At 41.3% G+C, this 27,355-nt stretch overlaps 1 protein-coding gene across 5 annotated transcripts in view; it reads right to left on the bottom strand.

Moving 5' to 3' along the window:
* Positions 1–27,355, bottom strand: part of LOC121269822 (protein unc-13 homolog C-like) — a 599,906-nt gene that overhangs the window by 125,688 nt on the left and 446,863 nt on the right. For all 5 annotated transcript variants that reach the window (XM_041174809.1, XM_041174810.1, XM_041174811.1 and 2 more), the window contains 4 exons: positions 16,189–16,315; positions 10,243–10,339; positions 9,910–10,053; positions 9,430–9,507 (listed from right to left, as the gene is read on the bottom strand). In XM_041174809.1, the coding sequence (XP_041030743.1) occupies positions 9,430–9,507; positions 9,910–10,053; positions 10,243–10,339; positions 16,189–16,315 (446 nt within the window). The remainder of the gene's footprint in view (positions 1–9,429; positions 9,508–9,909; positions 10,054–10,242; positions 10,340–16,188; positions 16,316–27,355) is intronic.

The raw sequence follows: 27,355 nt of genomic DNA, 5'->3' as shown, positions 1-27,355 counted from the left end.
TCCAGCAGCTGTACTATTTTTCCCACTCAATATGGCTGGCAGCATTGGCAGCAATGGTGGTGCTGGTGTAGGAGCAGCCCATGGCCACTCTCATTCACCCCAGATGGTTCATCAGGCAGCTGGTGGCTCTGAGCCCAGTCACCACCCTGTGCCCTAGATCCCTTGGGGCCCTCAAAGCACCTGGCAGCCACCAGCACAACGGCAGAGTGTCATGAGGAAGATGGCACCAATCAGCACCCAGAGAGCGGTCACTGCCTCTGTAGGAAGAAGCTGTCCAGTAATGGGACCAGTGTTCACAAACAGGAGGAAAACAAGCGCCGGCAACCTGGTCATTTTAAGGGCTGAAACAAAGTAACATGGGGTGGGTACAGGGCAAATCAATCTTGCAAAAATATGCCATCCATATAAAGGGGGTGTATTTTGCAGCTTTAGTTTAGAGAAATCAGGACAAACAAAACCCGTATTCTTTGGTCCTTTGCTAATCCCTAGCAATGCAGAAGATTTACTTACATTGTGTTTTGTTTCTTTCTTGTTCATATTACACATTGGGGCCAAAAGTCTTGAGTTGGGGACGAATCTCCTGATATTATATACATTTAAATGGGACAATTTGCTTCAAAATAGGTAGTTTCAATTTAAGTAGTGGTTTCCAGGAATGTATCAACTATTTAAAATGGAATATTCCTGTAGTGAAAGTGGTCATATGGTGAAAGTTGCTGCCAAAGTAGTGAAAGTCAACTCCAAATCAGTGAAGGTAACTTGTAAAGTAGTGAAAGTAAACTCTCAGAACAAGTACTACGAGCAAAACCCTTTCCTACAATAGGCAAGAATGCAGATGCAAGATTTCAGTGCTCACGGAAACTTTTGGTCTGTTATTTCTTCACCTTCCTCAATTGCCGCTGTGCTCTTATCTTGCTATTACTGGCAAATTCCTTCCATGCAACCCCAGCTAAATCCAAAAACTCTAGTTAATACCCATGTATTATTATTAATAATAATGAACAATCAAAATGCAAAAATTGCCTATCTGCATCTCCCAAGGGGGTTTCTTGCAGGAAGCCTAATGTGCTTCAGTTAAATGTGGATACTCTATCAATTTCAGCACTTTTAGCCCTCCCACCTGCACTCAAACCCACTCATTCCTGGAAGTAAAAACACCCCCACATGGTGTAGGCTCAGATGTGAAGAATAGTACTTTTGTACTTTTAATAGCAGATTGGCTTTGGAACTATCACATGGTCAACGTCTTAAGGAGTGAAGAGCAATAACATATAAACAACAGGACTTGAAAACAGGGATAAAAAGAGCTTTTAGGCTCAAGGATCGAATACAACAAGCACAAAATAGGACAATTCCTGCAAAATCAAAATCCTTTTGAGGAGTGACAATTTCTAATCCCTTCTGGCAATGTAACTGACATCATTTAACATGGTCAGACAATTTGCTATTTTCATTGCTAGTCAGGACTTTTCAGACAGTAAAACAAATGGTCTCCTTTGATTGCTACCCCCTCTCTTTTATTGTAAAAAGTCAATGTGATATTGTTCTGGTCACCAATTTCTCTTGTAGTCAAGCTTAGGGGAACAAATGTGCCATTAAAAGTGACCTATTCTGACCTTCTCATCACCGTAAAACATCTGCTTTTATTAAAAAGTAAATTGAATATTATGGGAGCTCAACATTTTTCAGACACTAATGTGGAAGAGAATAGATCTTTATCCTCGAGGTCACTCTTAAGTCCTGAATATTTACGGTGACGGAAGTGGTCTCTGACTTAGCTAAAATGGTGCCAGAGCCCCGATTCCAGAAGTCCCGCTCCCGACCTTGGCACCTATTTTCGCCAGGGGGTAGAACAGGGGCACATTGTAGGTTGCATACCAGTGGTTCACAGAGGCAGCTTCACATGTCAAAGTGCAGCTGCCTTCAAACAGATGCAATTTTTGTTAAGTAGGATGTGCAAAACATGGCTCATGGGCTTAAGACATGTCAGCAAAATGTCTAAAGCTGCTGGAGTTACTTGAAGAGGTAAGGGACCCTCTTGGATAGGTCCAAGGGCCCCTTTAGGAGAGGTATGGTGCCCTTTGAGAGTATTAAAATTAGACAGGTGTATAAAATGTGGATAAATTCAGTAGAATTTTCAAGGCATCTAAATCCCCAAGCTCTTTTTTTCACTAACCCAGCCTGCTTTGACTTCTTGCAATTTCACTAGGCTGTCTGTTGACATAAGCCTGAGGGTTATTATTGAACTAGCACCATATGACTGATTCCACAACCTATCATTATCACAGTGCAGGGGCCTGTAAGTTCACAGTTTGATTGACAGCTCTAAGTGGTTATCAAGTCTATGATGTGGGTCTATGAATACAAATTCTTGTTTTGGTAAGTATTTGAAGGAATTAATTGAATGGGACTTTATCAATGAGAGTTTTTTTTTAAAAATAGTAAAGTCATCAATAGACACTTAAAACTTTATTTTATTTAATCTCAGCAAGGTCTGCCCATGGTGGATACTGGGTGAGTTGGCATGGAGGGTGTAAGGGAAAAGGGCATGGGTGGGAGGGGTTCATGAGTTGGCAATATGTTGACGTGGGCCTAGTAAGGACCATGGGAATGGGTAGAGGGACATATGTTGGCATGTGGGATATGGGTGCCATGGGGTGTGTGGGGGCCTTAGGTGGTATGGATAGGGTATGAGGAATGTGTGGAGGGGGAGGTGGTGTGAGGGCTAGAGGGCTGCTTTTTGATTTATGGGGCTTTTTCTTTACAGTTGGGATGTAGTCCTGGATCCCTGAAACGGGTCTTTCACACAGCGCACTTCTGCACTTCACAGCCCCTGTTGGTGCCTCCATATTCTTTTGGGGGAGGTGGACCCTCGCACATGACATAAAAATTAGAACATCTGGGACACTTTTTGCTGAGCCGGGCTTGCATACGCTCCTGAAAATTCGGCCCTAAGAGTTCACCTCTGACTTATCTCATTATCTGGTATCACCCACTGTTGTAAGCGCGTCAATAATTTCTCAGCAGCTTATAATTAGCCTGATGCTTAATTGGATTCAAACTAAGAACTGAGATGCAAGAAAATCAGTGACCAAGTGAAACATAGAGAACTGTGGACCCTTTCTAGAATAAGGAGTCCTGCTTGATACACCTGAACAAAAGTCCATACAACAATAATTCTGATGTACCAAGTCTCATTCAAAGGTACATCAATAAAATATTCTTCCTCCCCAGTATTCACACAGGTCAGCAGGAGAAAATGTGCATTTCCTTGTACATCTTTGCAATTATCAGACATTTGCCTTCCCTGCTGGGTTCTACTAATGCATAATTTATCCACTAACTTAGACCCTCTATGCATCCCTGCGTTTCCTTCATACCACAATTGTGGCAGAATCTTCAGTCACTTCATCTTATTCTCTGGAAATTGCTTTCTAAACTGTTCCATTTCTTCTCTTCCTACATTTCTGGCCAAGCTTTCAGCCACGTCTCTTAATTTCCCTGCCACAGCTCAGCCGCTCGCCTTTTCATTTTCTTTCCCCTCTTACGTGGTTTTGCTGCTTTTCTACATTAAAAGCATTTTTTCAAGAAAAAAATGCTTCACAGGTACCTTCTCCATTGTTTTAGAGAGCAACATTGTTGATTTAATGTTATTTACTTGTGGTCCCTGTAAGAAATAATTTTTGCAAAGTTTTGATTTTGTGCTTTTCTGATGAGCTTTTCAAAGGTTGCAATCAAAAATATAAACCAGGCGATTTTAAATTATTGTTTTAAATCATTACATTAGGGCAAAAGTGGAACTAAAGTCTTTTAAGATGGATGTCTTAAGAAAGGTTCAAACAAATAAAAAAATGATCATATTTTAAGATACAACACAGAAAAATGATAACGTTTATGTGAGAATTTTGACAAATTCAAAGTTGAAGATCTCCCTGATACTGGTAACTTCATTACCATATTCTAATTAAAGCACATAATTACTTTAACCTTCAGAACCAAAATGCCATATGCCAAATGTTATTAATTCAGACTATGTGAGGGGGATGCTTGGAAACCTTAAAAAATATTTAATTACTGTGATGACAATACACTCAAAGAAGTTGGAACTCTTCTCAAAGGTTGAGAAGAGATTCAAGAGAGGTGTTCAAAATCATGAGGGGGCTGGACAGAGTAGAGAGAAACTCTTCCCTTTGGTAGAAGGGTCAAGAGCCAGAGGTTTCCAGGTTTAAGGTGATAGGCAAAAGAACCAAAGGCGACATGAGGGAAAACTCTTCTTTTAAAAACACAGCAAGTGGTTAGAATCTGGAATCCACTGCCAGTGAATGTGGTAGCAGCAGACTCAATCATGGCTTCCAAAGAAGATTATCTGAAGAGAAAAAAAAATTGCAGCACAAAAGGGAAAAGGTGAGGTACTGGGACGAGTTGAGTTGCTCTTGCAGAGCGTTGGTACAGATGGGCTGAATAGCCTCCTCCTGTGCTGTAACCATTCTTTTATTCTATAAATCGGGAATGAGAAGTGAGGAGGAATGACCTGGATGTTGATGTTCATTATCAAGCAGGACTTCCATGGCACACTAGACAAGTTTCAAACCAACCCAAGTGATTGACATTTGCTTTGCTTCCTGAAAACTCTTAAGGACTACTTGTTTTAAATGAAATAATAGTCTACCCATTACTCCACCCTGTTGTACAGCAGGGAAGGATTTTCTAAATGCAGTGCTGGGGGACAATGCAAGAAAGAGGTCTCCATCACATTCCATATTATATGAAGAAAACTTGATGTTGTGATACCGTGGTAAGGGAGGATCTCAGATTGGAAGAACAATGTGTGGAATCTGTTTGGGTGGAGCTAAGAAACAGCAAAGGGCAGCAGACATTGGTTGGTGTTGTTTATCGGCCATCAAATAGTATATGAGAGGAGATGAGAGAAGCATGTAGCATGGGCAATACAGTAATCATGGGTGACTTCAATCTGCATATAGATTGGGTAAACCAATTGAGCACTAATGCTTTGGAAGGCGAGTTTCTGGAGTGTAGGGATGGTTTTCTGGAGCAGTATGTTGAGTCATCGATGATGGGACAGGCTATTTTAGATCTGGTATTGTGTAATGAGAAAGGGCTAATTAATAATCTTGTTGTAAAAGAACCTTTAGGGATGAGTGACCACAATATGATAGAATTTTACTTTACGTTGGAAAGTGAGGTAGTTCACTCTGAAGCAAGGGTGTTAAAGTTGAATAAAGGAAATTATGAAGGCATGTGAGACAAATTGGCTGAGGTGTATTGGGAAAATACATTAAAAGGTATGACTGTACATAGGCAATGGGTCGTCTTCAAAGAATTATTACTTCACTTACAGCATTTCTTCAAGGTGCAAAAACACAAAAAAGGTCAGTAAACCATGGCTGACAAAGGAAGCTAAGGATTGTATAAGAATAAATGAAAAGGCTTATAAAGTTGCCAGAAGTAGTAGTAACCTTGACAATTGAGGTTTTTAGAATACAGCAAAAGAAGACCAAGAGGCTGGTAAAGAAAGGGAGAATAGAACATCAATGCAATCTAGCAAAAAACATAAAAATGGACTGTAAAAGCTTCTATAGGTGTGTAAAAAAAGCTTTTGGCTATGACAAATGTGGGTTCATTACAGGCAGAGTCAGGAGAATTCATAATGGGGAATAGAGAAATGGCGGAGAAGCTAAATGATTACTTTGTGTCTGTTTTCAGCGAGGAAGATGCAGGAAATCTCTCGGATTTAGAGATCCAAGGGACTAGGGAGTATGAGGAATTGAAGGAAATTAGTATAAGTAAGAAGGCTGTATTGGAGAAATTAATGGGACTGAAAGTTGATAAGTCCCCAGGACCTGATATTCTGCATCCCAGAGTGTTGAAAGACGTTTGAAAGAGATAGTGGATGCATTGGTGATCATCTTCCAAAATTCTATAGATCCTGGAATGGTTCCTGAAGATTGGAAGGTAGCAAATGTCACCCCCACTATTTAAGAATGGAGGGGGAGAGAAAACAGGGAACTACAGACCTGTTAGGAAAAATACTACAATCTATCATTAAGGACGTGATAAATAGAGGCTTGGATAATCATTACCTGATTGGGCATGGACAGCATGGATTTGCAAATGGAAAATCATGTTTGACGAACTTGGGGCTTTTCGAGGATGTTACTAACAAAATTGATAAAGGAGGACGTAGTATATTTGGATTGTCAGGAGGCTTTTGATAAAGTCTCCGACAGAAGGTTGATAGCAAAATAAAAGCAGATGGGATAGGAGGCAATTTACTGGCATAGATTAAGGATTGGCTAACAGACAGAAAACAGGGAGTAGGAACAAACAGGTTATTCTCATGTTGGTACTTGTGACTAGTGGGGCACCACAAGGCTCAATACTTGGGCCCCAGCTGTTCACAGTATATATCAATGATTTGGATGTGGGGACCAAATGCAATATTTCCAAGTTTGTGGATGATACAAAGCTAGGTGGGAATGTGTATTGAAAGGAAGATGTAAAGTGGCTACAGAGGGATTTGGACAGACTTAGTGAGTGGGCAAGAACATGGCAGATGGAATATAATGTGGAAAAATGTGAGGTTATCCACTTTGGTAGAAGGAACAGATGTGCAGAGTATTTCCTAAATGGTAAGAGATTAGAAAGTGTAGATGTACAAAGGGACCTGGGTGTTCTTGTTCATAATTCACTGAAAGCTAACATGCAGGTGCAGCAGGCAATTAGGAAGGTTAATGGAATGTTAGTCTTTATCTCAAGAGGATTTGAGTAGAGCAGTAGTGAACTCTTGCTTCAATTGTATGGAAGCTTGGTTAGGCCACACCTGGAGTATTGTGTCGAGTTTTGATCCCCTTTCCTCAAAGGATATTATTGCCATGGGGGGGGTGCAACAAAGGTTCACCAAACTTGTTCAGGGTATGGTGGGCTTGTCTTATGAAGAGAGATTGGGGAAACTGGGCCTGTATTCTCTAGAGTTTCGAAGAATAAGAGGCGATCTCATTGAAACCTACAAAATACTTAAGGGGATAGGCAGGGTAAATGCAGGTAAGGTGTTTCCCCTGGTTGGGGCGTCTAGAACCAGGGGTCACAATTCCAAATTAAGGGGGAAGGCACTTAGGACTGAGATGAAGAGAAATATCTTTACTCAGAGGGTTGTGAATCTTTGGAATTCTACAACCCAGAGGGCCGTGGAAGCTCAGTCACTGAGTATGTTTAAGGTAGAGATTGATAGATTTCTGATTAACAATATCATAATTGGTTATGGGGATAGTTTGGGTAAAAGGCATTGAAGTGTTCGATCAGTCATGATCTTACTGAATGGAGGGGCAGGCTTGACAGGCTGAATGGCCTTCTCCTGTTCCTGTGCCCCTATGTGTAATATGACCCTTATTTTAGTCAGCAAATGTGAAACAACTATTGTGTTACACTGACTTCTAATAAAATTCGTAAGACACTGTTTTTATTAATTTTGAATTATAGCGTCTAACAGCCAACAACTCAAAAAAAGCAGGAGCAACAAATAGTTCAAATAAGTTGCAATGAATATTTATATTTTAACAATTATCTCATTTCTAATTAGTCTGTCAATAAATGGACGAATTCACACACACTAAAGTCCTACAGCAAACAATTAAATGGAACTAAAAGTTTTCATTTATTCTAGACTCTCTGCTTCTAACTGCAATTACATTTATTGCATATTTTCTAAATTAATCCATTAATCGGATGCTATATCCTATATAAACAATAGTTTCCTTGCTAATATAAAATGGTTTGACACTTGGTAACATAACAACTAATAGCAAATGCGCAAATTACTAAAGTTGACTTTTGAAAACAAATTCTCATTCAAAACTGAAGTTCACGTATCGTTGTATTTCTACAATTTAAAAAATTAAACATGGGGTGGAATTTTCTGAGTGGTGGGCCTGAAAAATGAATACTTTTCCCACCAGCCGCAAAGGCGGGATTTTTGTGCGGCATCACCTGCTGCCTGCCTCATTAATGATGCAGTCACAGGAAACACGCTGTATCGCTGGCAGACGGCCTGTGAATTTCCTGCCATGTTGTTACCTCACTTTTTCCTCACTCTGGTTGCCATATTTAAACTGCAGCCGCGCACACAGTTCTCAATGCTTTCAACCCAGGGCTGCTCCAATGAAGCCATGGCCCTAAAAGCCAAGAAGAGTTCAGTGACCCGTCACTGGAATGCCTTTTGGAGGCCCCCTGTGAAGTCATCCGCCCTTGTTCTGGCCACAGGAAGCCACTCAGTTTGGGAGGCAGTGACAGAGGTGGTTAGTGCCATTGCTGCACAGAAGAGGTCAGTCATCCAGTGCAGAAAAAGGATGAACGATCCCATCTGTGCCGCCAGGGTAAGTCAACCATCTCATCACTCAGACTTACAAGTCCACCACACTTTCACTGACATCTCACTCACTGCCAGCTCAAGGGACATTACCACTCACTCACTCTCATGCACACCCTCACATCTCCGTCTGGCCTCATCTCTGAATACTGCCTCCTCAGCCCTTACCATTTTGAGGCCACTTGCACAAATCAACATGTGCTCCCCTCCCCCCCACCCCCAAACAAGATACCCCTTTCCCCAGTACAACCTTTGCCCTGCAGTTTCTTCCCTTGCCTGAGACCATTTCTCCCCCTTGACCAAGCAAGCCCTGGTCCTGCAGCCTTTGAAAAGCCACTCCCACCTAGGTAGAGGCGTGCCTGTGAGCGCCCCCCTAAAAGCAATGTGATACTGCCTGTAAAGCCTGGCACTGATGGCAGTGATTGCTGTTTGAAGCAAAGTAGAAAAACCTCAAAGTCCTGAGCAAGCGCAGGTCGCCAGGTCTACATTGCTTATGTACCGCTGTGAAACACGTCGGAGTGATGAGCTCGTGATCCAGTGTAGGGGAATGATTCTGGCAAGCAAGGCTTATAATGAGATCCTAATATATTGTAATTAGCTTCCCGACATCAGTGGTTGGAAACACAGTCTGCCATTGATGGGTGGAGCGGACGATCCCAAGCTGGTGTTACGACGACGTGAAACCGGTCTTTGTGATATCCTGATATTTTCCGCTCCCGCCCATTAGGACACCTGCCGCAACGGGATTGGAAGATCCTAGATATTGAGTTCCGTTAACTACAAACTTAAAGTCAAACATTCCATTAAGAGAAACTCAGAGGGAGCTCATTAACGGTTTCGGCAATAAACTCACTTCCAACTGCAGGAACCACTTTCCCCAGAAGTGGTCATTTGACAGGCATAACACACTCATGATTTGCTAATCGTGTACTATCTGGGTTACCAGTAAAAAGTAATAATACACTTCTGTATCCTACATCAGAATTGGCAGTAAATTTTGTTAGCACAGTAAAGGGTTCACAGTCCATGTATACTTCTTTACTTACCACTTTTTCCTTGGAACAGTACAAATGGAAATCTTTTGAAATAATAGCAGCATATTGGAGGAGGACTTTACTTATGGTCTGCAATAAAAAGGAAAGTATGATCAGCAAGTTTCGTTCAAGTAAATCCCCTGTGATTTTTTTTCTCAAGATAATTACAGTGCATTAAATACTTCAGACAGTGTAGCACCGCGTGAGAAACACAATTTATATTTGTGAACTCAGACTACATTTTCTGTTGCCTTTTTACAGTTATTGTGAATTTAAACGCGTTGAATATCTTTTGGATAGTAAAAACATGTGGAAAAGTTTCTTTGAATGTATCTGCTAAAACGACACAATGATTATCCAGGAAAGGAAATAGAGTAACAACTCTGCTGCCTGCTGACAGAGGCTACATAGATGTAGCAATCACCATATATCACATTTGCCACTTTTCAAACATTCCAAGCTCTAGTGTTTTAAGATTATTAATACATGTACCTTAGCAAATCTTCTCATGAAATGTGCCAGTGCCTCTGGATTAGGGCATTCAAGCTTTTTGATAATCTCAAAACTTTGATTCAGTTGAGTGAAAACATCCACGACCGAGCAAGAGAACAGAGCGTGTTCAGAGGTTTGCAGGAACTAGATTAGTAAAAAAATATACGCAATGCATAACAGCTCAACTCTTCAGGCAAACTAGAGAATTCTATCAAATTCAGTTTACAATTTATTCCAACTGAATTAACTTTTATGGTTAGTGCAAAAATTCACAAAATATTAAGCATTGTGTTTCATCTGTAAGACAACCTAGAAAATAATTTTGACACTTGCCCCATCTTTTTTATCTCTCTCAAGTGCTCCATGAAGAAAGTCCATTGACACATCTTCATTTTCATCCAGCCAATCAATGGCAAAGGGCTCGAACCACCTAATAAAAAGTCAGGTGATGATGTCATCTTAAGAGGCAAGATTATATTTATTTAGTGTATCATTACCAATATCAACTAATTCTATATGTCACTTTATCATGTTTTCTATCAGGTATAATGTACGCCTTATCCACATTAGTAATCATTTTCAAATAAGATTGTATTCCATTTACCATGGGTGAAGAAAGTGCATGTAACTTGGAAAGTGAGAGTGACACCAGTTCTCTTTAGAATATTTCAACCTGGAATTCACCTGATCTTACTGCAGGTATATGACTGCACTGTCTACGTAATATCTTCTGTTCTTTCAACAAGAATTGGCATATGTTTTAATCAACAATATCATTAAGGTGCCTTTTTTACTTACCAAATGCATATGACACTATTTTAAACATTTATATGAAGTTAGAATAACTTGAAAATGCATTGTAAAATGACTTGGCCTTTCTCTTAGTTACAATTAAGTTGGTAGCACTTTGCCTCTGAATAAGATTGCACTCCAGAGACTTGAGCACAAAAGTCTGGTCTGAAACTCCAGGGAGTAGTGAGGGATCACTGCCATGTCGGAGGTGTTGTCTTTTGGATTGGACATTAAAACGAGGCCCTGTCTGCCCTCTCAGGTGACTGTAAAAGATCCTGTGGTACGATTTCAAAGAAGAGCAGGGGAGTGTCCTGGCCAATATTTATCCTTTGGTCAACATCACAAAAATAGATTATTTGATTATTACCGTATTGCTGTGGGACTTACATGTATGCAAAATGATTGCTGTGTTTCCTACATTGCAACAGTGACAACAGATCAAAAGTACTTCATTGGCTGTGAAGCGCTTTGGGACATCCTGAAGTTCAGAAATGCAAGTCTTTCTTTTCATGGTGACTGTATAGCAGAATGCAGTTCACCAACAACTGAGCCAGTTATTGCTTTAACCCTGAATACCCAGAATTTTAACAAGATGATGATAATCTGATTATCAGTAGTCACATAACTAAATTAAACGTCACATTGTGGAATCAATCTTTCTGTGGAGTGAAATAGAAGGAAGTTCCTAAGCCAAATGTGGTAAATGCTTTCAGGCAAAAACATAGGCTCATTCTTTCTCCATCTACAGAGAACCAATGGGTCACTGGGCACTCAGACCCAGCAAAAATGGTGTGCCTAGTTTCCACCCTCACAAAGATAACGGCTCACAGCCCTCAGGGTAGTTATTCACGTTGACGGCAGGGTACAACACCAGACTGTCAACATGCCAGCAGTAGTGATGGTGCCTGTTGAAAAGTCCACCCAGAAGCTAGATGCTGAATTTAGGGTCGCCTCGTTCCCAGGAAACTCATCATGCTACAAGACATTAAGGTAACAAAAACAGAATTACCTGGAAAAACTCAGCAGGTCTGGCAGCATCGGCGGAGAAGAAAAGAGTTGACGTTTCGAGTCCTCATGACCCTTCGACAGAACTTGCGTTCGAGTCCAAGAAAGAGTTGAAATATAAGCTGGTTTAAGGTGTGTGTGTGGGGGGGCGGAGAGATAGAGAGACAGAGAGGGGGGGGGGGGGGGGGGGGGTGGTGGGGGGGTGTGGTTGTAGGGACAAACAAGCAGTGATAACCACACCCCCCCACCCCCCCTTTGTCTCTTTTATCTCTCCGCCCCCCCACACACGCACCTTAAACCAGCTTATATTTCAACTCTTTCTTGGACTCGAACGCAAGTTCTGTCGAAGGGTCATGAGGACTCGAAACGTCAACTCTTTTCTTCTCCGCCGATGCTGCCAGACCTGCTGAGTTTTTCCAGGTAATTCTGTTTTTGTTTTGGATTTCCAGCATCCGCAGTTTTTTTGTTTTTATTTTTGTTTTTAGACATTAAGGTATGTTGGTACCCTTGGTCCTTAGTACCAGGATAGGTTTAAGAACAACATTGAGAGGCACCAGTGTAGATACAGTAATTAAAAAGATACACTTGTTGCAAATATTTGTGAACTTCATATCAAATAAATGTACAGAGTTCTGAGTTTTGTCCATTTAGGTTTTATATTTGAGAGGAAATTTGAAAGTCATTTGCCATGAGACACACAGTGCTTTTTATGCCTCCTAAATAAAGTTGCCTCTTTTCTGATACATTTGCACGTTTGTTTGAAAGGTCCCAGTTTCTCGTTTTATCCTTTGCTGTGGCAAACATTTTTTCCTGTTTATCCCTCATTTGATTTTCCTCATGCTTTTGTTTTGTCTCTATAAAAGGACTAATCAGATAGCTCTTTGAAAGAGCTAGTACATGCATGATGGGCTAAATGGCCTCCTCCTGTGTAGTATGATTCTATGGGCAGGGTTTTGCCCTTGGTGGGGGTGCTTGGGAAACCGACCGCTGCCCGTGATCAGCTCCACAGGGCGATTTCACACAGGCAGGCTGTTTAAGGCCTGCCCTGTGTGGACTGTGAGAGGCAGCGCTAAGCGTTACCTAAGCAGGTGGGGTGGGGGGGGGTGGAGAGGGAGAGCTGGGTCCAATGCGCAGTCTGTGCATACATGTGAAAGAGCACTTTAATCTCCCTAAGGCACAGAACTGTCTCAGGGAGATTGAAGTGCTTTTTAAAAATGTTAATAAAGATGGCAAGAATTTAATAAAACGTGTCCCCTCATGACTCTGTCACATGAGATGGGACTGTTTTTAATTCCAAAATAAAAAATGTTTATTTAATGTTTATTTGCTTTAGGAAACCTCATCCCACTTGTGGATGACAAGTGGCATGCAACATTTCTGCTACACAAGTGTCAAGCAATGACCATCTCCAACAAGAGAGAATCTAACCATCAACCCTTGATATTAAATGGCATTATCACTGCTGAATCCTCCGTTAACATCCTGGAGGTTACCATTGACCAGAAATTGAACTGGACTAGCCATATAAATACTGTGGCTACAAGAGCAGGTCAGAGGCTGGGAATCCTATGGCGAGTGACTCACCTCCTGACTCCCGAAAGCCTGTCCACCATCCATAGGGCACAAATCAGGAGTGTGATGGAATACTCTTGAATTACCTGGATGAGTGCACCTCCAGCAACACTCAAGAAACTTGACACCATCCAGGACAAAGTAGCTGGCTTGATTGGCACCCTTTCCACAAACATTCACTTCCTCCACCACCAATGGTAGCAGTGTGTACCATCTGCAAGATGCACTGCAGAAATGGACCAAAGCTCCTTAGGCAGCATCTTCCAAGCCCACGACCGCTACCATATAGGAGGACAAGGGCAGCAGATACACGGGAACACCACTGTCTGGAAGTTCCCCTCTAAGCCACACATCATCCTGACTTGGAAATATCATTCCTCCACTGTTGCAGGGTCAAAATCCTGGAACTCCCTCCCTACCAGCACTGTGGGGGGTTCCTATGCCACTGGGGCTGCTGCAGTTCAAGGCAGCAACTCACCACCACCTTCTCAAGGGCAATTAAGAATGGGCAAAAAATGCTGGCCCAGCCAGCGACGCCCTGATCCCATAAATGAATAAAAATAAATTAAAAAATAAACAAGCATAGTGAAATTCACTAGGGCAAGCATGTCCTTCTTTTGGAAACCCCCAAATAGTTCTGAAACTTTCAAATATAGGTGGGCAATAAGATTTAGCTTTAGATTAAGACTAACAAGCCTAACTATACTTCTGTTTGACCAGCAACATTGCTTTTCCCTTCAAATGAAAACTTCAATTGTTGTTGTTAAATAGTTGCAATTGCTAAAAACGAAAGGAAAGTTGAAAGATTTAATGGGCCATATGTGGGCAACAAAACACCATGAACTATGGACTTAATCACTGAGGTACCAGCTTGCAATACTGCCTGCTGATGTTGCTGCATTGTAGCATGCTTTCATTCATTAAGGTAGACCAAGAAATGCTTGTTAAAAAAGTCCCTTCTTAAACCATATTGTACTTGCAACTGAAAATGTGTCTGATAACAGGTCATAACGTGCTCAAGGCTCCAGTGCATGCTTCCTGTACACGAAAATGTCCATGCTTCTCATTCTCCCTCAGCTGGCTTAGAATAAATTGCCTTTGCAGATGACTACACAATGAGGGAGGGCTGACTGATCCCAGGGTTTGGTCCTGAACCTGGACTAAAAAGGAGAAAATGACCCAGAAAGAATTCTGTATAACCAACCTAGCCAGCAGGAAAAATCTGAAAGATTCCCGACTAGGAGCTGCATAAAATTCTGTTTCATTTGCTTAAATGGCTGGGTTATCTTGCTAAATGTTGCGATTTGTCTGCCATCTGAAGTAAAGGGCTATATTTGCTAGCACCACCCCCCCCCTTCCAATCCACCAAAACCACATCCAATTGGCTGGCAATTCCATCAAAGTTGGCACTGCCAGGAAGGTGTCAGCAGTGGCTGCTACTGGGACTACTGGAGAAGGAAGGCCAGAAAGCCTTTAGAACCCCGGAGTAGATAAGTCTGGGGTCTTGGGCTGGGAGGGTTTGGGTGAGCTAGGGAGAGGGGCAATGAGATGGGGGACCGGTGAGTTTAAGGGAGGGAGCAGGTAGAAAGGAAGAGGGATTCAACCTAATGGGGGCTGCCCTGCAATCTCCATTTTACCTGCCTCCTCCATTTTGTGTGTCCCCTGCAGGATATGTGTCTGCTGGGGGAATATAAAATTCAACGATAAAAGCAAAATACTGCGGACGCTGGAAATCTGAAATAAAAACAGAAAATGCTGGAAAAATCTTTTTTAATCCACGTCTCACTAACAGAGCTTTTGAAAAAAGGAAATAATCTTGTTTGCGTAATTTAGTTAGCTGATTGAACATTGCCCCATCAGAAGCATCTATATTACTTTGATTAAAATAAGATACTTGCCCAGATTTCTTGAATATGATCATGAGACTTCACACAACAATTATTCAAACAACCAAGGATAAAATGTGAAATTCTAATCAATGCAAGATCTATTTCTTCATCTCTGTTTTTCTTCTATCTGAAAACCAATTACCATCATCCATTCTCCACCAGCTGAGACTATATGAAGTGCTGGCCTTCTTGAAACTCGATAGTCATCCTCAATGCCACTATAATCAGCTAACAGGAAACACAATGCCACAGGATAAGTCAGGTAATCTCAGTGCTCCCTCTTCCCGGACAAAAATCAGTGCTCATTTTAATGCTTATTGAGCACCAAAATCCTATTGTGCAGGCTCACCGATTGGACGAAGAGCACACAAGCAAAAAGATCTCAAGCCAGTCACGGAGATCAAAGTAATGAAATATGTCAAGATGTCAGCACCGTGCAAAACATAATCAGGATTAGAGATCCAGAGGTGGCAGAGGCTGAAGGATTGCTTATGGTTTTGGATTACGCAGTCAGTGACATGTACAATGATTGATTAGTGATGATAACTAAAGGTGTGTTAATAATTTTGTCTGAATGATTATCAATAGACGCCCCGGCGGGCTGTGGAGGTTGGGGGGTGAGCTGTGGCTTGAAAGACAACTTTGGCAGGCGTGCAAAACCGACGATAGTGCATCAGAAAACTGGGCGGTGTGCAAAATTGGCTGACGATTGGCTAACACTCGTTTCATATGGGCGCTGAAGCCAAATTTCACCTCCCCGCTCATTCTGCTATAACAATTGCAGGTTTTAAAAAAAATGAAATCTTACAAACTGAACACTAAAGAAATAAGCAGCATCACACTATTTGATTAATTGGCAATGTGAATAATTTAGTCTTAATGCTCTAAATGTAACAAAACTACTATCCTATTCTTGGATGTTTTTCCCCCTCAGGTATTGGCTCACGTATGAGAATTTGTGATTGTGATATAACTATATTCTGTATGATAAACAGAAGTGGAATGAAATTTCATTACTTACAAAGAATATTCTGCTACAGCATCTTTGAAAGCTGGAAGATCTCGCACATATTCATTATAAAACCACTTTACTTTGAAGTGCAAATTCATATAATCAGCACTCTTGCAAAGTCGATGCTTTTCATGCTCTGTTATAAAGTACAGAAGGAAAATGTCATATTTTATATTTCCCTGAATAAGAATTGCATCAATAAATGGATGATTCATATTTCTATACTTTCATAAAGTGCATCAGAGTTTAAGTGTAATGTTACATTTCAGTGATACAATGCTATTAAAAACACCAATTAAATTATTAAAATTTCTAAAAAAGCAGATTAATATCACAATTTTCTTGTGATTGCTTGAAAATCTTATATATTATACATAGTTGAAATTGACAGTCTATTCAATAATTTCAAAAGAATAAAAGATTAAGAAAATGAAGACTCTGGTGAATCCTACAGTCATAGATAGTGACATTAAAAGCTATCTGGAGCATTGAGATATAGCCATAATTATAGTCACAGTGAACTTGAAAAGCTGATTTGCCTTTAATCATGAACAATGTCACCTGTCCTGAAATTGCAAATGACTCTCTTAAGATTTGGCCAAGGCATAATCATAGTGCCTTCCTTATGAGGTATAAACATGGATGTAGGGAAAAACGTGAATCCAAATTTCAAGTGGTTGAGGAGAGGCACATTATAAAAGCCCTTGGGGAGATGGTGGCATAGTGGTAACATAATCTGGGCTAGCAATTCAGAAGCCCAGGCTATAGTTTAGGGACATGGGTTCAAATTCCATCAAGACAGCTGGTGGAATTGAAAGTTGGTCTCAGTGACCGTGAAACCATCATTGATAGTTGTAAAACCCCATCTGATTCACTAATGCCCTTTAGGGGATCTTCCATCCTTACTCGGTCTGGCTTATATGTGACTCTTAACTGTATGGTCACATGTAGGCCTACAAGCCACTTAGTATAAGGGCAATTAGGAAGAGCAACAAATTCTGGCCTTGCCAGTGATGCCCACATCCTGTGACAGAATAAAGAAAAATAAAAAACTCCTATTAGCACTTTTTGTACTAATGCAAGAAATAGCTGTGATAGGAACTACCCAATGAATTCAGCAAATCCTTATAACAGGAATTGTCTGTGACTAATCTTGCCAAGTTCCTATGATGACCTCCAAATCTTCCAGCTGCTTTCACGTTGACAGGCGCATTAGGACGGCTGATGCGCCTCCTTAAATGGAGTGAATTAATAGCTATGTACATATGTACTTTAATAAATCATAAATGTAAATCATGATTTTCAGCAATTACTTGTTGTGGCTCACCAGTGTCAATAGCTTTGCACTAGTGATATTATTAAGTTTCTTTTTAAAAAAGGTGAGACAGTGCATTATAAAAGGCACACAGGTAACTTGGAAATGCTGGCTTGTGTCAAGGAAGATGACCTTAAGGAACTTCACTGGAGACAGTCTGAATTGAAGTTCTTTTACAAGTTCAGTATGGCTCTCCTTATTACAGCTCAGGAATTTTCAATGTTGCCTAAGTGTGTCGTATAATGGGGAAGCCTTCTTAATATGCTCCTATTTTCCATTATCAGTAATAAAGTTATAATGGACACTGTCTTAGCTTTCAATGTTGCTGGAGTTTCCCAATTAATTTGTTAGCTGATGATATAAACATGCTGCAACAGCAGCTTGCTCTCTGCCTGCTCCCTTTTAAATATAGTTTAGGTTTTACTCTTTAAAAATGTAGCCTCTAACATTAAGAGATTAATGAAAATGGAGACAATGTATTGCAGGATCATGAAATATTATTTTCTATACCTTCCAAGAGAGACATCAACTTTGCACCACTCACTTTTCTTTGTACACTTCCAAAGACAGCATCAGAAAGTCTGCTGTAACTCTGTTATTGAGATGTTTTGGCTTCACTTCCATGTTTATTGATTTAGGATCTCAATGTAAGTACATTGATTTTTCTTTCTACTACAGTGGCAAAACTATGAAACAAGCAGGATGAATTTTATGGGAGATGGATTACCCGCCCCCACCACCCCCCCCCCCTAAGCTAAAAGTCAGTGGGCACCTCATCAACTTTAAATCCAGCTGCCCTGGAGCTGGGATGGCCTTAATTCCTTGAGAGTGGGACTTCCATCCCTTGGACAGGAAGTCTTGCCATCAGGAACTGTCGGCCATTCTGATTGACTGGCAGATCTGTGGTTCCAGCAGCGCCAGTAGAGTAATAGCCAGGAAGGAAGATGTCGTCTCCCAGACCTGTAAGTAAGTTTGGGCATTTTGGATGGGCGGGGACCTGGAGGCCCCAGTGAGGGGGATGGGGGGTTGGGTTTCAAGGCTGGGGTGGGGGGGGTTGGGAGGGGGAGGCACAAAGTGGTGGGTGCCATCTTGGGAGAGGGGACCCCGAAGGTAACCCCCTTCACTCTCGCATTCTCAAAGCTACTAGGCTGGCTGCCTTCCTTCTGTACTCTCCACAGGCCAAAACATCATGGGAGGGGGAGGAATGGGGCAATTGAGTGACAGTTAGTTGTCCACTTAAGGGCCTCAATAGGTCTAAGGGTAGGTGAGCTGCCAGATACCTTATCTATCACATGTTATATGGAGGACAGGACAAGGGTGGGAAGGCAGTGGGCTGGCCACCGCTTTACATGCCTTGCCGCATTCAGATACACTGGGGGGTGGTGTTGGGGCATTGTAAAATTCACCTCATGAATTTGAATAATCCTCTATATAAATTAAAAAGCTGTAATTTATTACTTCATACAGATATACACAAATGGTACTTTGAAGGAAAACCAAATTTACTACTCATAACTAACTATAAGGATGGTCGGAATTACTGACATAGAATTAGTTCAGGTTTTAATAATCAATCACTGATTAGTGCCATATACTACATGTCAAGAATCATTTATCCAAAACCCTCAGGGCCAATTGCATTTCGGATTTCAGATGTTGCATATAAACTTACATTACAATGGCTCAAGCCTAGACTAGCTATAGTCTGAAGTAAATAAAATGGCTAGAAAAGTAAGCTGCATCACTAAATAATAAACAGAGGGTTCCTGTAGAAAGTTTCTTTTGGACATGTTCACCACAAAAATCGCAAGGTAAACAGTGCAGACAAGCAACTAGACTTCCCGCACTAAAAGTTGATGAAGTTCAAAAAAAGTGTGATTTTTGGATGTGTTCAGTTTTTGGATTTATGGATAAAGGATTCTCGACCTGTAAATGATTTTGCTTTGACATGAACATTGTATATAAAACTTTGAGTGGATCTATCATTTCAAATGTCACAGATTGTCAAAAGTAATATACCAAATAAAAAAGGACAGCCCTCATTTCTTTCTGAACTGGAGCTTGAAGCTTCCAAGCACCTTTCAATCCGAAAATCTTCCCTCACCAGAAAACTATGAATGCCAGATAAACTTTGGGCTATGCCTATTTGGCCTGCAGTCAATGCACCATCCTGACTTGGAAATATATTGTCCTTCTTATATCATTGCCGGGTCAAAATCCTGGAACTTCCCTTGTAACAGCACTGTGGAGTGCCGTCATTGCAGAGACTGTAGCAGTTCAAGGTAGTGGTTCACTCACTACCATCTTCTCCAGGGCAATTAGGAATGGGTGATAAATGCTGGCCATAACAGTGAAGTCCACATCCCACGAATAAAAAAATTTAGGAGATCAAAGCACAGATGATGGAAGTCCATTTTAGCTAGTCACCCTGGATAAGAATAACTTACAGACATATACTATGGCCACTCACCTTTGAATTAAATCAGTGAGTTATTCTTATCCTGGGTAATGAGCTAAAATGGACTTCCATCATCCGTGTTTTGACCTTGGAACTTTTTTATTCCAAGAATGTGGATGTCACTGGCAGGAGTTTGCCATCATTACGACATGTGGTTTCAGAAGCTCCGGAGCAGAGGCCAACCCTGCAAACAGGACGACAGCAGAGATCATCCCACACCTCCCGCAAGGGACAACTTCATGTCTGGCACTTGTGGCAGACTTTGCCTTTCAAGGATCGGCTTGTTCAGCCATTAAAAGTGCAGCAGACGATCTCACCTGGCCTCACCAAAGTTCTTTTCATCTCTTGCAGATGGAAAGCTGTCAGTCACACCAATCATTTTTAGGTGGGTTCACATTGTCATGCTTGGTTGGTCATTATATTTTTGCACCATGAATATATTAAACAGTAATGAAATAATACCTTTTAAACTTGCAAAGCTCAACCAATATTTTTCAGTTCCATGTCACACTTCAAAAAAAAAATCAGCTATTCTAAAGATTACCTCAAGTTCAGAAAATATATCAGAATATTGTCGTGAAAATTTGGATCTTTATCAGAAAAACTCAAAAAACTCATGACATTCAACATTACTCAGTAAATGCAATTATCTGCAATCAATCAAAAAAACATTTTCTAAACTGCTGCTGACTATATCCAGAATTTGCAATTATAACATTTGAAATTTGGTAGCTGCCCAAAGTAGTGAAATACGGCTGTAATTTACATGTTCTGTTTCTGTTGTTTCCACCTTCTTTGATCTCCAAACAATGGTAAAGTCAAAATGAATAATTCAATTACCTATCGTCCTTCAAAATAATTTAGTATTCTTTATTTTGCTGAAGCCAAATACACAGCATTGACTATCAATTTAAAAAATATTTCTGCAGACACTGTTTTAATGAGACCAAGTTCTCTCTGTGAATGCTCAATACTTTGTTATATCTGTGCTGAAAAGCTTCCATCACAAAGTGTCTTTGGTCGGTTCCTTAATTAGTGAGAGCCTTGTCACAGCGAATCAACAAGTTTTGTGCTGAAAAGTTTTGTGAAGCTGACTAGACATTAAGTTACTTTGACATTTCCTTTTCTGATTATGTCAAGTCAAAGGGAATATTTGCTGGATGATGCCTTGGAGACATCAGTGGACTGTTTTTTATTCTCCCTCAAACGTGGCTATGCTAATTAAAATTGTTGTAAATAAACCGTGAGCGATAACATGGGGGCATGACATAAGGGTTCCTGACTACTATACCAAAGGGAAACAAGTTGTTAGGAGATACACTGGCATTACTTAATTGGTGAGCAATGGTGCTCCTCTAATTTCCAGTGTACAAACAAAACATTTTGAAGAGACCCCTATTCTTAATGAGCACTTCTATTGCCAATGACCATGGATGTAACTCAGGATAAAGTTCATGTCGACCAATGCTTAAGGCTGAAGTTAGCATAACCGCCATTTTCTTCGGTGCCTACTTTAATATTGATCAATTTTGTGTGTGGAAAGCTCTCAATATAGATTCGGAGCAGGGCTTCTTTCAAAGCAATTTGTTGAGGCTGCTTGCTTACCTGAATATCAGAACACTCATCATGACATTTTTTGGTCATGGCTGATTTGGCCCAATCCATATTAATGCTGGGGCACTTATGAGTTACAAAATCGATAAATTTCATCTTCATGATGTGGACTCAAAATTGATGTACTTATGACTGCTTCCAGCTGTGGAACATATCTTAATTTAGAGGGTCTGTTGTTTATCTGCACTGTTTGTGAGGCAGATCTATCTGCATCATGTGTGCATAAGTAAGAGTGAGTGAGAGAGAGAGAGAGTGTGTGAGAGAGAGAGCGAGTGTGTGTGTGTGTGAGGGAGTGGGAGAGAGGAATGTTTAAATGTTAAGCCAATGCCACAATTTTTTTTCCTCCATGTCATAATAAGTTCTCTGAGATAATTGGTTTGTGGTTTAGTTTCCTCTTTGAATAATATTTGGATCTCTCTTCGGGTAACTTGTGGCCTGTTCTGGGTTGGGGAGATTTCCCACCACTTATGAGTGACTTGGGTCTAACTCTGGTAGGTTTCTTCAAATACTCCCTTATTTACACTATAGTACTAAGCTCCTAGGTAAGCACATCTCCCTTTTACACACTATTCCATCTTCTCTTCACTGTCTCTTGCACATGACTCTGATATCATGTCAAACATGGCAGATGGAATATAATGTGGGAAATTGTGAGGTTATGCATTTTGGCAGGAAGAACAGAACAGAACATTATTTACATGGAAAAAGACTGCAGAAAGCTACAGGCACAGAGGGATTTGGGAGTGCTCATGCATGAATCCCAAAAAGCTAACATATAAGCTCAGCAGGTAATAAGGAAGGCAAATGGAATGTTGGCCTTTATTTCAAAGGGAACGGAGTATAAAAATAGGGAAGTCTTGCTAAAATTATAGACCACACCTAGAATAGTGTGAACAGTTTTGGTCCCCTTATCTAAGGAAAGATATAGTGGCATTGGAGGCAGTCCAGAGAATGTTCACTAGGTTGATCCCAGGTATGGTGGGATTTTCTTATGAGGAGAGGTTGAGTAGGTTGGGCCTGCACTCATTGGAGTTTAGAAGATTGAGAGGTGACCATATTGAAACATAAAGATTCTTAGGGGGCTTGGCAGGGTAGATGCTGAGAGGTTGTTTCCCCTTGTGGGAGAGTCTAGGATCAGAAGGCATAATCTCAGAGTAAGAGATTGCCCATTTAAGACAGAGATGAGGAGGAATTTCTTCTCTCAGAAGGGAATGAATCTGTGGAATTCTTTACCACAGAGAGCTGTAGAGGCTGGGTGATTAAGTATATTCAAGGCTGAGATAGACAGATTTCTAATCAATGAGGGAGTCGAGGTTTATGGGGAAAAGGCAGGAAAGCGGAGTTGCGGATTATCAGATCAGCCATGATCTCATTGAATGGTAGAGCCGACTCAAGGGGCCGAATGACCTAACTATTAACCCATTATTCTACATACTCCTGATGGGATTTGCATTTTCAACCTTCGGCCCATAAGCAACTCTGCAGGTGAAAAGCTGTCACTGGGTGGCGGTCTATAATTCAGCAAGGCTGGATTCCAATCACTATTCATAGTCATTAGCATTTTAATGGTTTTTACCTCTCTCTCGGCCTCTTCATTGGTTGTGGATGAAGAGGAGAACTACGAATGTGATTGATTCCATAGTTTTCAGCAAATTTCTGGAAATATTTGTTCATTAACTTTGGGAATTTTTGGCAGAGCTCTGTCCCATTGTCCTGTTTTGTAAGACTTCACCTGCTTTTTTCAGAAGACCCAGTCATATACATGCATTTCCACTCAGTAAAGACGTGCTTTGACTGTGCAAGATATAGAGGTTATCGGCAATCTCTTCTCCCTTGAGAGTAAGGTTGGCGACTATCTGACCTTTTACTTGAAGATCTGTACCACCTGGGCCTTGCAATTTAATTCTTAATGGCTGGGTACCTACTGCTTTAAGCCATTCCAAATGGTCAGCCAGTATTGTAACACTAGCTCGAGTATAAGTTTGAACTCAGTTTTAAAACATTTAACTACTAAAGCAACTGACCCAAATTTTGTTCTTGATCCTTTACTTCTCCCTGGAAATCTGTATTCTCATTTCTTTCCTTATTTCAAATTTCCTGAATTGTCTAATTTTCAGAGGCATTCGCTTGCGTTCTTCCTTTAGATGGGTATTTAGATTTAAGTAACTGCTTGAGATGTCCTTTTTTCCCTGCATCAGAAACACTCGGCACCCCCTGCTGGGCAATCTGACCTGCTGTGCTGCTTTTCAGCTCCACACAGCATGGACACTTTAAAATGGCTGCTACAGGGATCCTGTTCTCTCCCCCGTTTTGGCAGACTTTTGAGTGGGCAGGGCTGTCGCCTTTGGGCCTACCCAATTAACAGATGTGTTCGAAGCCTCTGTTTTTCCACAGATTACGGTCCGATTTTGCTCCCCAAGTTCAGCCTGCCTCGCGTATTGAACCACTTGTTCGACTGTTAGGCCGTCTTTGGTCTGAAAAGAAAATCTGACAGCTTTTCGTCGTGGACTCCGACAACAATGCGGTCATGAATAAGTTTGTCTTTCAATTGACCGGACCCGTGACAACTGGCTAGCGCGTACAGGTCCGAAAGGAACAATTCAATGGATTTCCTGGGCCTTTGGGATCACTGATTGAATGCTGAAGTACGCATCGAGTGCTTTCAGGACGGTTTCAAAATCTGCAGAGGTGTCTTCTACCCCTGTCTTAGGAGGACATAGTCAGCTGCAACAAACCCCACCGCATACAGGAATATACTAGCCTCTGGTGTTTCTGCTCTTTGGCATGCAAGCCTGACGCTGCTCAATACCTCTGCAATTGCTCTTCTCGTAACTCCTAACACTGGCCTATGTGTGGATCTCTGAGGTTTGCAAACGGCTGTGGAGGGGGCAGTGACTGCTCGACTGGTGCTGACATTGCTCCCGATTCTCAACGTGCGTCTCACCAAGCTAAGTCTTCAGAGATTCTTCCTTTGAAGGAGTCTTCTGATTTTTCCCCATGGGCATTCTGTTGAAGGCACCAAAGTGTTGTTAGGCTGGTGTCACTACCGCTGTCACCATGGTTTATGGCTTGGTTTCCATTCTGAATATTATTTGGATCTCTCTTTGGGTAACTTGTGACCTATTCTGGATTGGGGAGATTTCCCACTACTTACGACTTGAGTCTAACTCCGGTAGGTTTCATCAAAACTCCTTTATTTACACTATAGTACATTCTAAGCTTCTAGCTAAGTACACCTCTTTCTCATACAAACTATTCCATCTTCTCTTCTCAGTCTTGCACATGACTCTGGTGTCACTGTTACATCATAGTACACATCACTATCTCGCTACCATAGTGATTAACCCGTTATTCTACAAAAATAACATGTCATAATGCTTAAATATCTTCCATGTGTAATTCTACCCTTATTCAAGTTTAAACACAAGCATTAAGACTGGCAACACTTTAATTAATTGGACTGCTGTACTGGAAAATGGTGCACTGGGAAATTTGGAACTTGAGATTGCTAGTGCATAATTAGCTTTATTTCTGTATAAGTTACTTCTAGTGGCTATTAAACATCTCTGTCCCATCTGCCCAATCAACGCTGATTTCCATGTCCAAGTTTCCTCATTAAGGTATAACAGTTTACATTGGGATGTGACAACTTACCCCCTCAAAATTTTCTTATACATTTTGGTCAGCATTTTCTTACTGTTCAGTAGTTAGAACATTTTTCAGTGAAACTCTCTTGGAAGGTTACAGTAAAAATCAATTCCTCCAGTCAAGTTCAAGGATCTAAATTTTAATTAAATGCAAATTAAATATGAAGTTTTTGGTCTCTTGAAAGAAAGTAGAGTTTCCTGTCTGCAGCCAAAGTGGATGTAAGGCAGGGGAAATAGTATTGCAACTTTAAAAGTCTATTCTCAAAGTGAGGACATCACTGGTAAGGCCAGCATATTGCCCATCCCTAGTTGACTTAGAGGTGCTGGTTGGGTCTTCTGCTTGACCCACTGCAGCTTGTGTGGTGAAGGTGCTCTCACACTGCTGTTAGATAGATCATTACAGAATTTTGTCCCAGTGACGATAAAGGAACGACAATACGTGACAGGATGGCGTGCTTTTCAAAAGTGATTGTTCCCCCATAGATATGCTGGCTTTGTCCTTCCAGGCAGTTGAAGCCATGAGTTTTGGAGATGCTGCTGAAGCAGCCTTGGTGAGCTACTGCAGTGTAAGCTGTAGACATACTACATGGCAATTACAATATGCCAATGGTGGAGGGAGTGAAAGTTTAGCCAAATGGTTGTGATGCCAGTCAAGTAGACTGCTTTTGTCCAAAATGGTGTCATGTTATCTGACCCCTGGGCCCTCCCAGGCAAATGGAGAGTATTCCATCACAATCCCAATTTGTGCCTTATACATAGTATAGGAGGATCTGAGGAGTCAGGATGTGAGCCATTCACTGCAGAAAATACCTAGCCTGTGTTGATATCCCTTATGTAGCTTGGTACCAAATTTTGTTTGACAATGTTCTTGTGAAGTGTTTTGGGACCTTAAAGGCATACTATAAATGCAAGTTTTCTGTTGTTGCTATTTCTGGAGTACACATCTTCAACATAAAAGCCAGGATTATTGTTGGGTCTTGTAAAGTTTGCTGCGTCCAATTCACTCAACTGTTCCTTAGAATCACGTAGAGTTTGACTTTGGAAGTCTGCCATGGGCAAATTTCAATCTCACGCATGGTCAGCTGTTGGCAACATTGTCAAGGCTTTGAAAGTGCCATTAACACATAACTGCATAATGTTTTGGAACATAAAAATGTCTCAAGTCTCAGACTGATGCTGAAAAGACCTTCTGGTACCTATTCATGGTTTCAAAAAACAGGCTTAGCTGCACTGTGAATTGGTGGAGGGAATTGATATTTTCTCCTCCCATTGAAACCAGTGGGAGTGTGCTTTGACATATGAAATGTTATTGTTGCTGAAGCCAAGCTGCGTTGTTATAAGGGAGGACATTCCTGGCCATGGGGTGGCAGGAGAGCAGCGTGGAGGTCCATTGCAATGCCTCCCCACTACCAGGGAAGCTTTCCAGATGAGGAGTGGCTGCCCGTCAAACGGAGGCGGGCAAGCAAATTTTAAGGACCCCATTCAGGGTTGATTCTTCTGGCTCGCCACCATTTTGCAGTGGTGGAGTGATCTCCAGCTTCATGGAGGCAGCATCCTTGCAGCCATCTGGGAGTCCCATTGGACTGGAGGCTCCATGCCACAAAGAGGGGACCCTTGGGCAGGGGAGGCCACCCCGGCTTGGACCCTCAAATTCTAAACGTTCTACTTACCTCTTCGAGACCACCTCAATGCTGAGGCACCATTTCAATCCCTGATCTGCCACAGCAGTGCCCACTTCTCCCAGTGGGGCTGATGGGGCTTCACAGCTGCCGACTGTCTGATTAGGGCAGTAATACTTACATCCCACCCGCCATACTTAACTGAACGTCGAGCCTGAAGGCAGGCAACTGGATGGTCGCCTCTGGTAAAATTGCTGAGCCAATCCCACTGCTGGCAGGGCTCGGAACCCAATGATGCTGGGGTCCTGAACCCTGTGGTCAAATCCTGCCCAAAGTGTGTTAATAGTTTACATACTTACCAACCTAAAAAATTCGCAGGCGATGAACAGCATCTAAAAAAAACTGACAAGACCTCAAAGCAACTTAATTTGTAAATCTATGAAAACGTTATGCTGAATATGCAGTAACTATGGGTTTCTCAGAATCTCATTCACAAGTACACTCATAACAAGAATATGAGAAG

The sequence above is a fragment of the Carcharodon carcharias genome, chromosome 26 (genome assembly GCF_017639515.1).
Source record: "Carcharodon carcharias isolate sCarCar2 chromosome 26, sCarCar2.pri, whole genome shotgun sequence".
NCBI lineage: Eukaryota > Metazoa > Chordata > Chondrichthyes > Lamniformes > Lamnidae > Carcharodon > Carcharodon carcharias.
Note: the sequence above shows the minus strand (reverse complement) of the source record. Positions and strands in the feature narration are given on the sequence as shown.